At 42.4% G+C, this 12,878-nt stretch overlaps 1 protein-coding gene across 1 annotated transcript in view; it reads right to left on the reverse strand.

The window, feature by feature from the left end:
- PAPPA (pappalysin 1) overlaps window positions 1-12,878 on the reverse strand; it is a gene marked incomplete at its 3' end in the record, with an annotated part of 213,316 nt that overhangs the window by 109,366 nt on the left and 91,072 nt on the right. Inside the window, exon 8 of the mRNA XM_081102850.1 lies at window positions 3,079-3,207. Within this exon, the coding sequence (XP_080958976.1) occupies window positions 3,079-3,207 (129 nt within the window). The remainder of the gene's footprint in view (window positions 1-3,078; window positions 3,208-12,878) is intronic.

Consider the following 12,878-nt stretch of genomic DNA (forward strand, 5'->3'; position numbering starts at 1 on the left):
TAAGTAGCACAGTGCCTCGTGCATAGTAGAGGCTCAGCTAATGTTTATGAATATTATTATCATTGTCATAATATTCATCCAGTGTTTTCAACCATTTTCTTACATACACACACACACACACACACACACACAGCAAATAACATGTATCATCCCCTGAAAAATCCCATTAGTTAAGATGCCATCCCTCCTTTACTTCAAAGTTGTGGTTTTTGTGTGTTTGTTGGTTTTGCTTAGGAAACTGTTCATGTTCACTAGCTCTGTTCAGTTTCTACAAAACCTGTCAACAATTATTAGGTAACTGCAGGTAACTCAACACGTACGTGATGTCTATGCAGGATACCAATTCTAGGTAAAAACACTAAAAAACGCTGTTAAGAATATTCTTTAAATGAATACTAACAACAATCCATTTCTAGATCAGCTGGAAGAACGCCATTGTTTGCAGTGTTTTACCAATGCGTCTATAGCGGGCTCCGAAATGGAGAGACTGAGTTGGACATCTGATTCCACATCAAGTGAGTTTCCTTTTTTATTCTTTGTGCTAAATTAGAAAATCCCAAATCACAATTATGGGTTTGCAGCAAAGACCGCAAGTGTTTGCTGGAGATTCTGGATCTGCTGCTCTATCCTGGAACCACAAATGATGGGGCACTTTCCCTGGGGACCGCCTTGCGCAGCTGCTCAGCGTTCCACTGGACAGCATGTGCACCAGAGCTGGAGGCTGATGTCTTCGGACGGGAGAGAACAGCGATGGCTCCCCTGCCCTATTTTAGTGCATCAAGCACTGGTAACCATGTCTTCATGCCTGGTGGTTGCATCTGGGTGTGGACCTTAAATATTCCTCTGACACATGTGGAGCTTTATCTTCTACGCTTAAAGAGTCCAATTCTTGGCAATCAGGCGGTCTGCACCTTAATTCAATGCCGAAGACTCCTTATATCCATAGATATTCCCTGAGACATAGCACTCAGCAAACCACTGGAAATCGTGTAAAGCAGTGGTTCTCAACCATGGCTGCACATTAGAATCACCTGGGAATCTTGTTAAAATCCTGATTTCTGGGCCTCACCCTCCGGAAATTCTGTTTCTTTGTTACTAATGATGAGGCCCAGAAATCAGGATTTTAACAAGATTCCCAGGTGATTCTAATGTGCAGCCAAGGTTGAGAACCACTAGTGTAAAGAATCACTACTGGCCTTATCAGTGTCAACATTTGTTTTAAAATGTCAACCCTTCTTTCAAAAACTTGAATTAGCACTTCCTTGTGACAGCCAGTATGCTTCAGTGTGTTGAGCTGTGTGGGGCACAAAATCTTGCTCGCATGAGCATCTTTTTGTACATTAAGATGAAAAGGTGTACCTCACTGCCCGCCTCTGATCTTATTCACAGCATTCACTACTCCCTTCAATGCTGCCCTAGGCCCTTGCTGGCCAATAACTGAGGTCTGTGTGGAGGGCTATTCATGTGCAAACTCTTTACTTGCATAACTGTGTCAATCTTGCTGTGCTCCAAGCTGGTCCTTTCATCCTGCTGCAGGTTTCCAGTTCACATTACATACTATGAAATCCTCAGTGCCAAATTCAATTGCTCTGCCCCTCCAGCACTGGTGTCAATGATGAACTGAAGGAAATAGCCATCCAGCCCTTCTCTTTCGTATGTGTGCTACGCCTATGAGCGGATGCACGTTCTGCACATCAGTGGCTTCATTCAACTGTGAAATAAATTCTTTACAGCCCCTCCCCCTGCAGAAACAGTCATTGCAGTTGCATTTCGCACAGATATTATGGGACACCCAGCAGTGCCATTTAATGAAGGAATTTTGCCGATAGCTTGTTTTGCCATCTCCACACATAATGTGTATCATTAAATCTGCCAATAGTTTTTTAAAATATACTTTTATTGACTTCAGAGAGGAAAAGAGAGGGAAAGAGAGAAACATCAATGATGAGAGAGAATCATTGATCAGCTGCCTCCTGCACACCCCACACTGGGGATCAAGTCTGCAACCCAGGCATGTGCCCTGACTGGGAATTGAACTGTGACTTCCTGGTTCATAGGTCAATGCTCAACCACTGAGCTATGCTGGCCGGGCATATTTGCCAATACTTTTAAGAGTATTAGCAAGAGTGTGACTTGCAACTAGGTTAGCAATAGAAAATACAATTTTACCAGTAAGGAAGTTAATTGTCAATGCTTTTTGGTCTCTTCTCCACTCCTAGAGACAAACCAATTTGATTTTGTGCCAGAAAAACATTTTTTTGGTACTTTTTCTGAAGGAAAAACTCAAAGGTTTACTTTTTTACAAACAATGCAAAAGTCTTGATAGCTTCCTGCCCCTATTTTGTGGTTGCATAACATCTTGCCCCATGGACAAGGGCAAGGATGGCCAGATATCCAATTAAATCCGTGTTTTAGACATCCAGCTTTGTATTTTCTGATCACACTTTTCCTCTTTGGCTGCTGGTGGGGAATCTTTACACTTACTACTTTGCCTCCATGTATTCGGTACATATGCTCACATTCAATATTCACTCTGGAGTACTGTCCCGGATTTATGGTTTCAACATTACAGTGAGTTGGAATATTTTGGTATTTTGGGGGGCCTTTGACCCCTTTTGTAAAGTGTTGATATAATACAATGCAACAGAATAACAAATAAATATGGAATTTTAACAGATGTAACTGGTAACCAGCAAAAAATGTAAAAGTGCTTTGACCCAGATGCACTGTGACCTGCTAGCTCAATGTGGGCTGGGATGGGAGAGAATGTAAGAATCCATGTGGCATGCATCTGTCCACTGAGGACAAGAGCATACTGGTAGTCAATGCATGATGGCCGCTCTGTCAAAATTACAGATCAATTGCATACTTGAGAAATGTATGTGCTCCAAAACGTATCATTATTTTTCTTCTGAGAGTAGCAAACCGCTGCAGACAAACGGATAGGCTGCTGGGGATCGAAGCTAACTCGCAGCTCACACACAGAAGAGCACCTGTAAGTTCTTCTGTTCAGCATCCTGAGCATTTCTGGGCCTAATGAGCACCACCCTTCCCCTTTCTTTAGTGAGATCCACTTACTTCTGGATGATGCCGTCGCCACAGTACCCACTTCCATGGGTGTATACAGCAGCAGGCGATGGCTCGCCTTCCTCACTTCCGGAAATGGTGATGACCCAGTACTGGTACACACTGCCAAGACTGAGGTCCCTGGAAAATGCACAGACGACAATGAGCTATATAGACACAGTGTGGGGAGGGGGACAGACAACACTGACCCCAGTGCGTACATCCTAATTCTTGCTTATTTTTGAAATACATGCACATTCCGTTATCCAGTATTTTTTATTGTCTGCTGTGGTGAAGGCATTCTTCCACTCATGATGGGTTACACTAAAATGCACAGCAACCACAATGAGCATCAATGGACAGGTGACCATGAATATTACTAGATATTTTTTTGTTGTTGAGCTAACCTTTACAATAACCCTGGTGGGTAAGAATCAGAGGGTGTGTATAATGAACATGTGGGAAACTGCCATCCAGGAAAAGTCAATGGGATAAGCAAAAGCCTACAGAGGCGGGAAAAGACAATGCCAGAGGTGGGCATTGTCTGATCCTTCTGCACTATTTTGAGATATGAGCAGAAACCCGTTACAGGCGCGTCAGTCCTTTCCTTATAAATTCTCTCCCTCCCGCCTCCCTATGTCGCTCACTCCTGACCAAAATAATAATGATAATCACAGCATCCATTAATGGAATGTCAGGCCTGGGGCGAAGCGCTTTCCACATATTTTCTCATTTGAGAATCAAAACCACCTTATATGTGCTGTAGTATTTTCATCTTCATTTTACATATAAATGATGAATCTGAGGCATAGAGAGGGTAGGCATCCCACTTACAAGCACATGTCATTACATGACATTCGTGTTCTGCTTCTGCAATCCCTAGCTCAGGCCTGTTTGAATAATCTCATCCCTTGCAAGGAGGGATCCCGACTAGGCATTGGCATTCCAAGCACTGGTTCCTGCCAGATTTCCAACTGCCCTCCATTGCATCTCTCCTCTGTTCTCAACGCCTCCTAGTTTAAGGCCTATTTTGACGTCCTTATACTCACCCTCATACCAGATCACCTCCCTCCTTTAGTTAGCCCTTGAGACTTCCGCTTGAATTCATCCTGCCATCAAAAGATCCTGGCTACTGTCAGGTATCCTCTGAGGCACAGACATATTGACATCAATTCCACATGAACAAATCCCCACCCCCATATCCTCCTCCACCACTGTCAAAGGAAGATGTTATTCCTTTTTTTCATTTCCCTCAGCATCAATTATTTACTTATTAAAAATAACAATGTGCCATGGGGGGAAACACACATACACAAAATGATAATGAAGAGAATTCCTATCAGATTCCAGAGTTGGGGGGGATTTCATAAACAAGAAGGCCATGTTAAAAAATCTCAAGTTCTCCTGCCCATCTGTTGTTTCAGCTGTTGTTAGGGTTGGAGTTGCTTGGATAAGGCCAGTGAGATAACAGGTGTAGGGGAAATGGATGGACAATGTCTCCTGACTCACAACACAACAACGATGAGCTGGAGTGTATGAGCATTAAACCTGTGGTGAGGAACATAGCCTTCCTAAGAATGTTGAGCTTATCACCTGAAAGAGAACTTGTGTTAGCAGAGCTTGAGCAGACAGTAATATTGTGGGTAGACCAGAAGTCCCTGGGGATTCCATTAGTATTCTGTCAATGAAGACTAAGCAGGTGCAATGCATAAAGATCCTGAGCTATTTTATGGGTGAGTGTATAAGTAACTGTTGCCTTGTAAACCTCTGGCATGCTAAATTGTCGATATAATTATATCCTTCCTTTTTTTCTTTTAGTTTATTCAATATTTTATCCACCTCTACACTAGGGAATGTATACTTCTTCTGATGCTGCTTCTAAAAATGGAATAGTGCGCTGGGAGAAAGATGGCTTTCCCCAAGGAATACATGAAGGCACAACATAAAAATGACATACATTCTACAGTACCTTCATTCATTTTGCTCTAAAACAGCAGTTCTCACCTGTGGGTTGTGACCCCTTTGGCAGTCGAATGACCCTTTCACAGGGGTTGCCTAAGACCATCCTGCATATCAGATATTTACATTACGATTCATAACAGTAGCAACATTACAGTTATGATGTAGCAACGAAAATAATTTTATGGTTGGGTCACAACATGAGGAACTGTACTTAAAGGGCCAGAGGTTGAGAACCACTGCTCTAAAATATGGAGGCCCGTTTTATATTAAGCAAATATAACCATGTTACGGTATACATTTTCTTTGTGCTACATCTCAGGCCACTGGGGGCACATGGTCACTCTCTGAAGCAAATGGGACCCTTCTGTGAAAATGGGACATGTGAGTGTGAAAAGCACTTCTCGAGACTGTGTTTTGCATTTGGAGGTGGGTGTCACAGATGATTCATGGCTGATAATATTTAAGACACTGCAATAACATTTGTTAATGTCTTCCTCCTCCCCTCTTCCTCCTCCTTCTCAATAAATACGACTCTCAGGCAGGCGAATGTGTGTCCATCCTCACTTCATCATCTACTCCTGTGTCACAGGCAGGAGTCTCACTGCTCCGAGCCTACTTCACATTAGTCACAGTGTTTTCTTACAGACTGATTATGAGAACACATATAAAGCACATATGTGCTCTGCCTATGATAAAGTTAACATATGTTAACCCATGACTGTGAATTATCCACATTCTCATTCACTGGAGTTCCGCTATATTTTCTTTACTAGACGGGATGGATGGAAAGGTAACTACCTACCTATAACCTTGGTTATTAGGTAAACCTATGAAGATGGGGCTATCATCTATCATATGTTTCATAGTTTGATGGACAGTCTGTCATGTCATTTGGCTAGAACACCCTCAGTGCCTGCCTGCAGCTAGCTTTCTCTTCAGGTGGTGATTTCAACGTCTGAAAATTCTGGGTCCCAGGTTTGTCAAATTTTTCCCTGGGCCAAAATCTGTCTCCCAGTAACTTCCATCCACCGTCCTCCTCCTTACCTACTAGCATTACATGGCACACATGACTGGTAGAGAAACCTGAATAACCCTCCTTCTTCCAAAAGTACACGCATGGCTCATGTTTCACTATCTCACAGAAGCCTGGAGTTGTTTTCAGACAGGAACACAGAAGCCTAGGCCACTCCCTTCATAAAAAGGTAGGGAAGGGGTATCAGGGTACAACTTACTAAAGAGATTATGTTCTCCCACTGAAGAAGTCTTGTGATAAAATGACATTTTCTCCAAGTTAAGTCAAAATGATCTCTTCCCAGCCACACACACTTCCTCACACAACCCATGGACATAGACAATAGGATGGTGAAATCCTGGATTGGGGGGAGGGGGGGCGGGGGAGAGCTAGAAGAAGTCAATGTGGGGGGAAAAAGGGGACATGTAATACTTTCAACAATAAAGATTAAAAAAAAAAAGTCAAAGCCGAAACCGGTTTGGCTCAGTGGATAGAGCGTCGGCTTGCGGACTGAAAGGTCCCGGGTTCGATTCCGGTCAAGGGCATGTATCTGGGTTGCGGGCACATCCCCAGTGGGAGATGTGCAGGAGGCAGCTGATCAATGTTTCTCTCTCATCGATGTTTCTAACTCTCTATCTCTCTCCCTTCCTCTCTGTAAAAAATCAATAAAATATATTTAAAAAAAAAAAGTCAAAATGAATGCTGGACAAGGTCTCTTTTCTCAGGGATCCAGGTAGAACAGAATTCTCTCAGGACCAGCTCATGGCTTCTGAAGGCTTTGCTGGAGGTTAGGATCTATTTCATAGTTGGTTTAAAAGTAGGACGTTTATTTCAAGTTGTTCCTTCAGCTGCTCCTAAAACCATCTGGAAAGTCTTACACTGTCACTCGAACTCCTTTCCCTCCATGCCTCCCACACCCAGGCAGACCCCAGGCCTTGTCAATTCTTCCCACCCACAGCTTCTACTTGTATGTCATCCCCTCTGCAACCCGGCCGCCTCCAACATGGCAACCTTGATGGCTGCAGCGGCTGCTGGCTTGCCCTCCTGCCTCTATGGCTCCCTTTTCTGGTCTTGCCAACACCATGAGAATATCTTGATCCAAAGCCACCCTCCAACCCCAAATCTTCTCATTTGGTGATGGGATCAGCAAGCCGGAAACTCCCTGCCAGTACTATGTTTGGAGCTAAAATTTTACCATTTCACCTGAAAAATGATTATTTTTATCACTTCTGATTTCTTTCACAGGATTCGGAGTGCCATTTTAAATTTACTGCATGAACATGCCACACTTTATTTGGCCATTCGTCTCTCGATAGATATCTAGGTTGTTTCTATTACTGCTATCATTATCATTTAATCATTTGGGTTGTGACTCTTATTGTTTTGTTTATGCTGCTTTATAGAATAGAATTTTAAATCATTTCCTTCATGATTTGTGCTTTTCATGTCTTGTTGAATAAATGTTTCTTTACTTGAAGGTCATAAAATAGTCTCCTCTATTTCCTTTGAATAGTTTTAAGGTTTTTATTTTCACATGTATGGCTTCAATCATGTGCAATGTAGTTTTTAAAATGATGTAAGTTAGGACTATTCCCCCTCCTTCCCCCCCACCTTGCCCCCTCCAAATACGGATGGACCATTTGCCTAGCATTATGTCTGGAGTACTTAATTCTTTCACTACCGAGTTTGAATGCCTCCCTCGCCATATGTCACTCAGGATTTAGACAGGTTTTGTTTATGGCTCACCTTGGTTCATTGGTCAATTTTTTTTAAAATCGTATCCTTCACAGTCTATTTTGACTTCCATACTTTTACAGAAGTCGAAGTCTTGATTTATACTACAGATCTATGCTAAGGAGACCTCTTCGCTCTTTCATGTGAATTTTAAGTTTCATTTTTAAACTGCCTGTTAAGATTATGATTCCAATTTCATTGACTTTATAGATGTATTTGAAGAGAAAAGAGATCTTTGTCCCACTGCATGCTCCCATTTACACACACAGTTTATTTTTTTATTTATTTAGGTCATCATTTACGGTTCCAGTAAAGTTTAAAGCTTTCTTCATAAAACTTGTGATGATTTTTTTATTAGGAAATATATTCCTAACTCTAAGCATTTTATAGATGTCAGTGCTGTTGTAAATGGTAGCTAGAATCTGTCTACATATCTAGCTATCTGCAGACATACATACATGTACAGATATATATTTGTACTATCATATTTTGGGGCTGATAAAAGTAATTGAGTTTTATAAATGGATTTTCTATTTAGAAGTCCTCATAGACTGTTTTATTAGGTCTAAGAATTTGTTGATTTTTATTACTGTTACTATGTAGTCTGTTACAGAGAAGAAGAATGATAGTTTCTTTTCAATTCTCAGATTTTTTGTTTATATTTCTTGTCCACCCAGTTGCCAAGACTCATGGCACTGCATCAATAAAATGTGAGGTGCGGAGCGCTTACCTGCCTAGTTCCCAGTTCTGTTTTACTTCTTGCCCCTGGCAACATGTTTTTCTGTTCTCATCTATGCATTTGAAAGGATGCTAGTTACATCAGTTATGGTTGATCTAGAACTTCCCAATAGATGTTAGTATTGGAAATATTTGTAGGTTAGTCCACCAAATTGTACATACTATGTTTAATATAAACCTGACAGGTAGAAATCATTTGCATGGTGTTCAGGGTAGTTTAGTAATCTGCCCAAGGTCATGGAGATATTAGCTATAAAGAAGAATATAAACCATGCAGTTTCACGCTAGAACCCTTGACCTTTCCATGACACTGAGTTGACTCCTCAGATAAGCACACAGAATGCAAAAACTCTGTGGGGAGAAGGCAAGTGTCCCTTCATAGCCCTAAAGTCTTTTAGGAAGCTGCTACTCCAACTAAATTGTATTTCTTATGTAGCATTTTAGAGAAAAACAGCTTCAGTTCTAACATATCTTTAGGATGACCTTTTTCCTCAGTTGAGAAGTGACAGTGCATTATCACACTTGCTTTATTATTATTTTTCTAACCATCAAGATCACCCATGCCTGTGTTAACCACTTAGAGCACGATGTGAAAAATCTTAAAATAAAGCAAAACTGTCACAAATTCCATCGCCTTGTGGCTATTACCAAGAACATTCTGGCCACCCATCCATTCATGTATAATTTTATGTACAAACATGCTCACATGCAATTTTCCATCAATATAAAATCACAAACCTGTTCCTATAACCTCATTTTTAGAGTACGTGGAAAAAAAAAAAAGAGTACATGTAGAATCATTAAATCCAGCTCGTTTGCTCTATGCTACCTAATTATATTAATGACTTTGACCACTTTTTCAAATCCTGGATAAATATATGTATCTCATTTCATGCGTTCATCCATTCATTCACCCAAATAGCATTCACCGAGTCATCCAGCTTCTCTTGGGTTTCTGGGACTCGGTGAGCCACAAAATATGGTCCTGCCTTTCGGATGCTCATAGGTTTGTGGGGAAGAAAATGCTTGGCAATGGATGGCTTTGGCACAGTCAATAAGGGTAGGGGCTGTGGGAGCCCGGGACCTGGGCTGAGGAGGTGACTCTGAGAAGTGGCCTGACTCGAGAAAGCTAAGGAGAAGCCAGATCATTAGAAGGAGAAGGGAACGGGCTTGCATGGCAAGGACATCGTCGTGTTTGTTTCCCGGAAGACCATTTTGGTAGCAGCAGAGATACCTGGTTTAGGGGGAAAGGTGGAAAGGGAGACCAAATATACCTCGTGGGCTGGAAGATGCAGGGATGAACTGAGTGCCTACCGCGTTTTGGCACTAGGCTAGATGTTTTCTTATTCCATTTCATTTACAGAGATCTAAAACTTACAACAAAATAGCCTTCCCAGCTGAGGGACTCTGGAGTCCTGTCGTTTTCTCAAAAGGATTTAATTCTTACCATTCATACATTAAGGTTAACTACATCCCGGTTTTCCTGCATGTGATAAGGATATCCTCAATTGCAACTTCATCTGTGGATCACCCTGAATTCTTTTATTTTTTTTTCTCTCTATTCATGTGGTGTTTTAAAACGTTTTTTCTTTATTCAACCCGAATTCTTAAGAGAACACTTTACTTCTGTTTCAGACTGAGAGGTGCTCTGGTCTCAATTTTCATTGAAGGAGGGTGGCTGTGAAGCACTTGGATACGCCTTTGGGGAGGACTTTCTGGCATTGCTATGGATGCCACCTGGACCACGAGTCAAGGAAAATGTTCCTAGTTCTCCCATTAAATTGGGTTGTGATTTGGGATCAATCAGTTCTTCTCTCTGGACCTCGCTTTCCTTGTGCCACTAAAATGTTTATTTATTTAATTTCTTTCTCTATTGATTAAGGTATTAAAATATTTTTTATACACAAGGTGTCCCCACAAAATGTTGGCTGTCATTAATTTCAATGGGTTAAATCTGAAAAGAAAGAAACATCATTTAAGCTATCAGCTGTTCAAGTGGGTATACATTTTTGGAGGACACCCTATGTATATATGGAGTTTCAGGTAAGAATCATCCCAAAGATGAAGAAGATACCATCGTTGGTCTCAAACAGTTCAAAGGCAAACAGGAGGATAAGTCAAATGCAGCATGGTTGTAAAACAGGGTAGAGTTTGAAGAGCTCCAAAAGAGAGAAAGACCAAAGAGAGGTTAGAAGGATGAGAAAGGCTTAAGGAGAGTTCTGACACCTGGATTAGGTTGATTCCTGTAGAAACAGGTGTCTTTAGCACCCCATACTTCATTAAAAAACTCAGCATACTTAGTTGCAATTAGATGCTGAATGTCTGATCTTCTCTGATGTATGTTAAGTGCTTCAAGGACAGAGAACACGTCTGCCTTTCTTTGCTATATATCTGTGCCTAGCACGGTGCCTGACAGACACAGAATAGGCTTCCAACAATATCTGTTGAATGGATTAAAGTTTGAGACAGTGCACATGGGATAATGTCCAAAGACATAAATTGCGTGTATGGCATTCTGAGCAGTAGGAACAGCTCAAAACAGGACACAGGTAAACCTTTTTAGATGAAGAAAGTCCAATTAGACTGAACATCAGGAGGAGCCAAAAGAAGTGCTAAAGTTTTCCTAGATGGTCAGGTTAGAGTGTGCATAGATGGCAGAAGGCTCTGAGGTAAGATGCTGAGTCCCCGAGTGATGGGGAGCCACTGTTGTAAAAGCAGGGCACCAGACACAATGACTTCCTAAGGCCCCCACCCCTCCTCCAGTTGTAGAAATCACAATTACATGTGCTACAGTGGCTGAGATACTGAACCAGCACCCACGTCTTCAGACAGGGTGAGCTCCCCCGACTCCCAGAGATCCCTCCTTCCAGGTCCCCCATCCAGTAGACAGCAGCGCTTTCCACCACACATACTCCTTTAGTAAAGCAAAGCTGCGATGTTGAGGTATAATCTTGGGGAAAATGGACTATGGTCTTGCAATACCCATCTGCTTATTCCTTCTGGTGACCACTATGAGCTCCAACTCATGGTCTGGATTAAACGGATGAAGAATGGGATGACAGGGACCTGAGACTCCTCTGGGCATTCGGATCCCTCCCAATGGGAGGGGGGTCCGGCCCTCTTCACACAGGTAACACAAAACTCTTTCTTTGCACACGGGCAATGCTGCCCTCATTCTGTGCAAGGCTCAGGCAGGAGCAAATGTATACATGCGACTGATTAATTCCAGCAGCCTTTGACGGAGTTGTCCAAAGATTTGCCCTGGTACCAATTTAAAACACAGTAGCAAATTTAATGAAACTAACAGTTTGCAGCCAAGGCCTTTGTTATTTTGTTTTAATCATCTTTTACCACCAATTGAAATGATTTTCTACTTTCTTGGTGCAATGAAATAAAATACCAGGGAAAGAATGGAGGGACAATGTGGAAATTATAAAAAAAAAAAAAAATCCAGAGCTTCAAATCCGGGGATAAGGTAACAGCAGTCCTGAGACTTAACTGGCTGTGGAGTCCGGCAGAGATTGGAAGGAAAGACATTTCCCAGTTTGGGGGAAACACCACACCTGGAGAGCATTAAGGGAAGGAGAGCGGAAAAGATCTACAAGGGACTCTTGTTTTTCCTGAATGCAACCAAAGGCGATGTGTGACAGCTTCCCCAAACAGCCCTGCTGGTGATAGACAGGTCTCTTGACTACAGAGCAGGGGCTTGTGACTAGCTGACCGGTCGCCAAGGCCTCTGGGAGCTCAAACGCTGTATCCCATTGGAGGTAAACAAGGCATGCAGCACAGTGTGAAAATCGAGGCCAATTGGGGGCCAGCAAGTCCGGTGCTGGGACCCAGTGACAGCTGGTGATTGAGCGGCACTAACTGAACACAGTTGTTGAGACCAGGGGCCAGTGGGGAAAGCAATCTCCTTTCTCCTCCCTGTGGCCTCTCTGGGTGGCCAGCAATTTTATTACTGGCAAAGGGCGAGCCCAACAGCGTTTTCAAATTTGGCACCACATCTAAAACCATTTGGGGGCTGGGCTTCTCTTTCTTCTCTCTCCCCTCTCCCCCCCACCAGCCCCAGGAATGAATGCTTTGGGTTCGGTGAAAGCCGGAGTGCAGTTAGCAAACTCCATTTCCCCTCAAATTCGAAACCCATGTGCACTTGGGGAAAATGTAATCCTTATGTTTCTGATTCATTTACACTTAACTCATCAAAACGCTATTTTGTAAGAGCTATTTGATGTCTGCGAGGTCTTCTGAGCTCTTTTGTAAGCTTTGCTTCTTAGAAGCAGGAAGTCACGTTTTTGATGGGAGGGAGAACTTGAACCTAAAAGGTTGAGTTTGTTTTGAAATGAGGGCTCTCGGAGGGTCACGTGGA

Source organism: Myotis nattereri (genome assembly GCF_964212035.1).
Source record: "Myotis nattereri genome assembly, chromosome: 12".
NCBI lineage: Eukaryota > Metazoa > Chordata > Mammalia > Chiroptera > Vespertilionidae > Myotis > Myotis nattereri.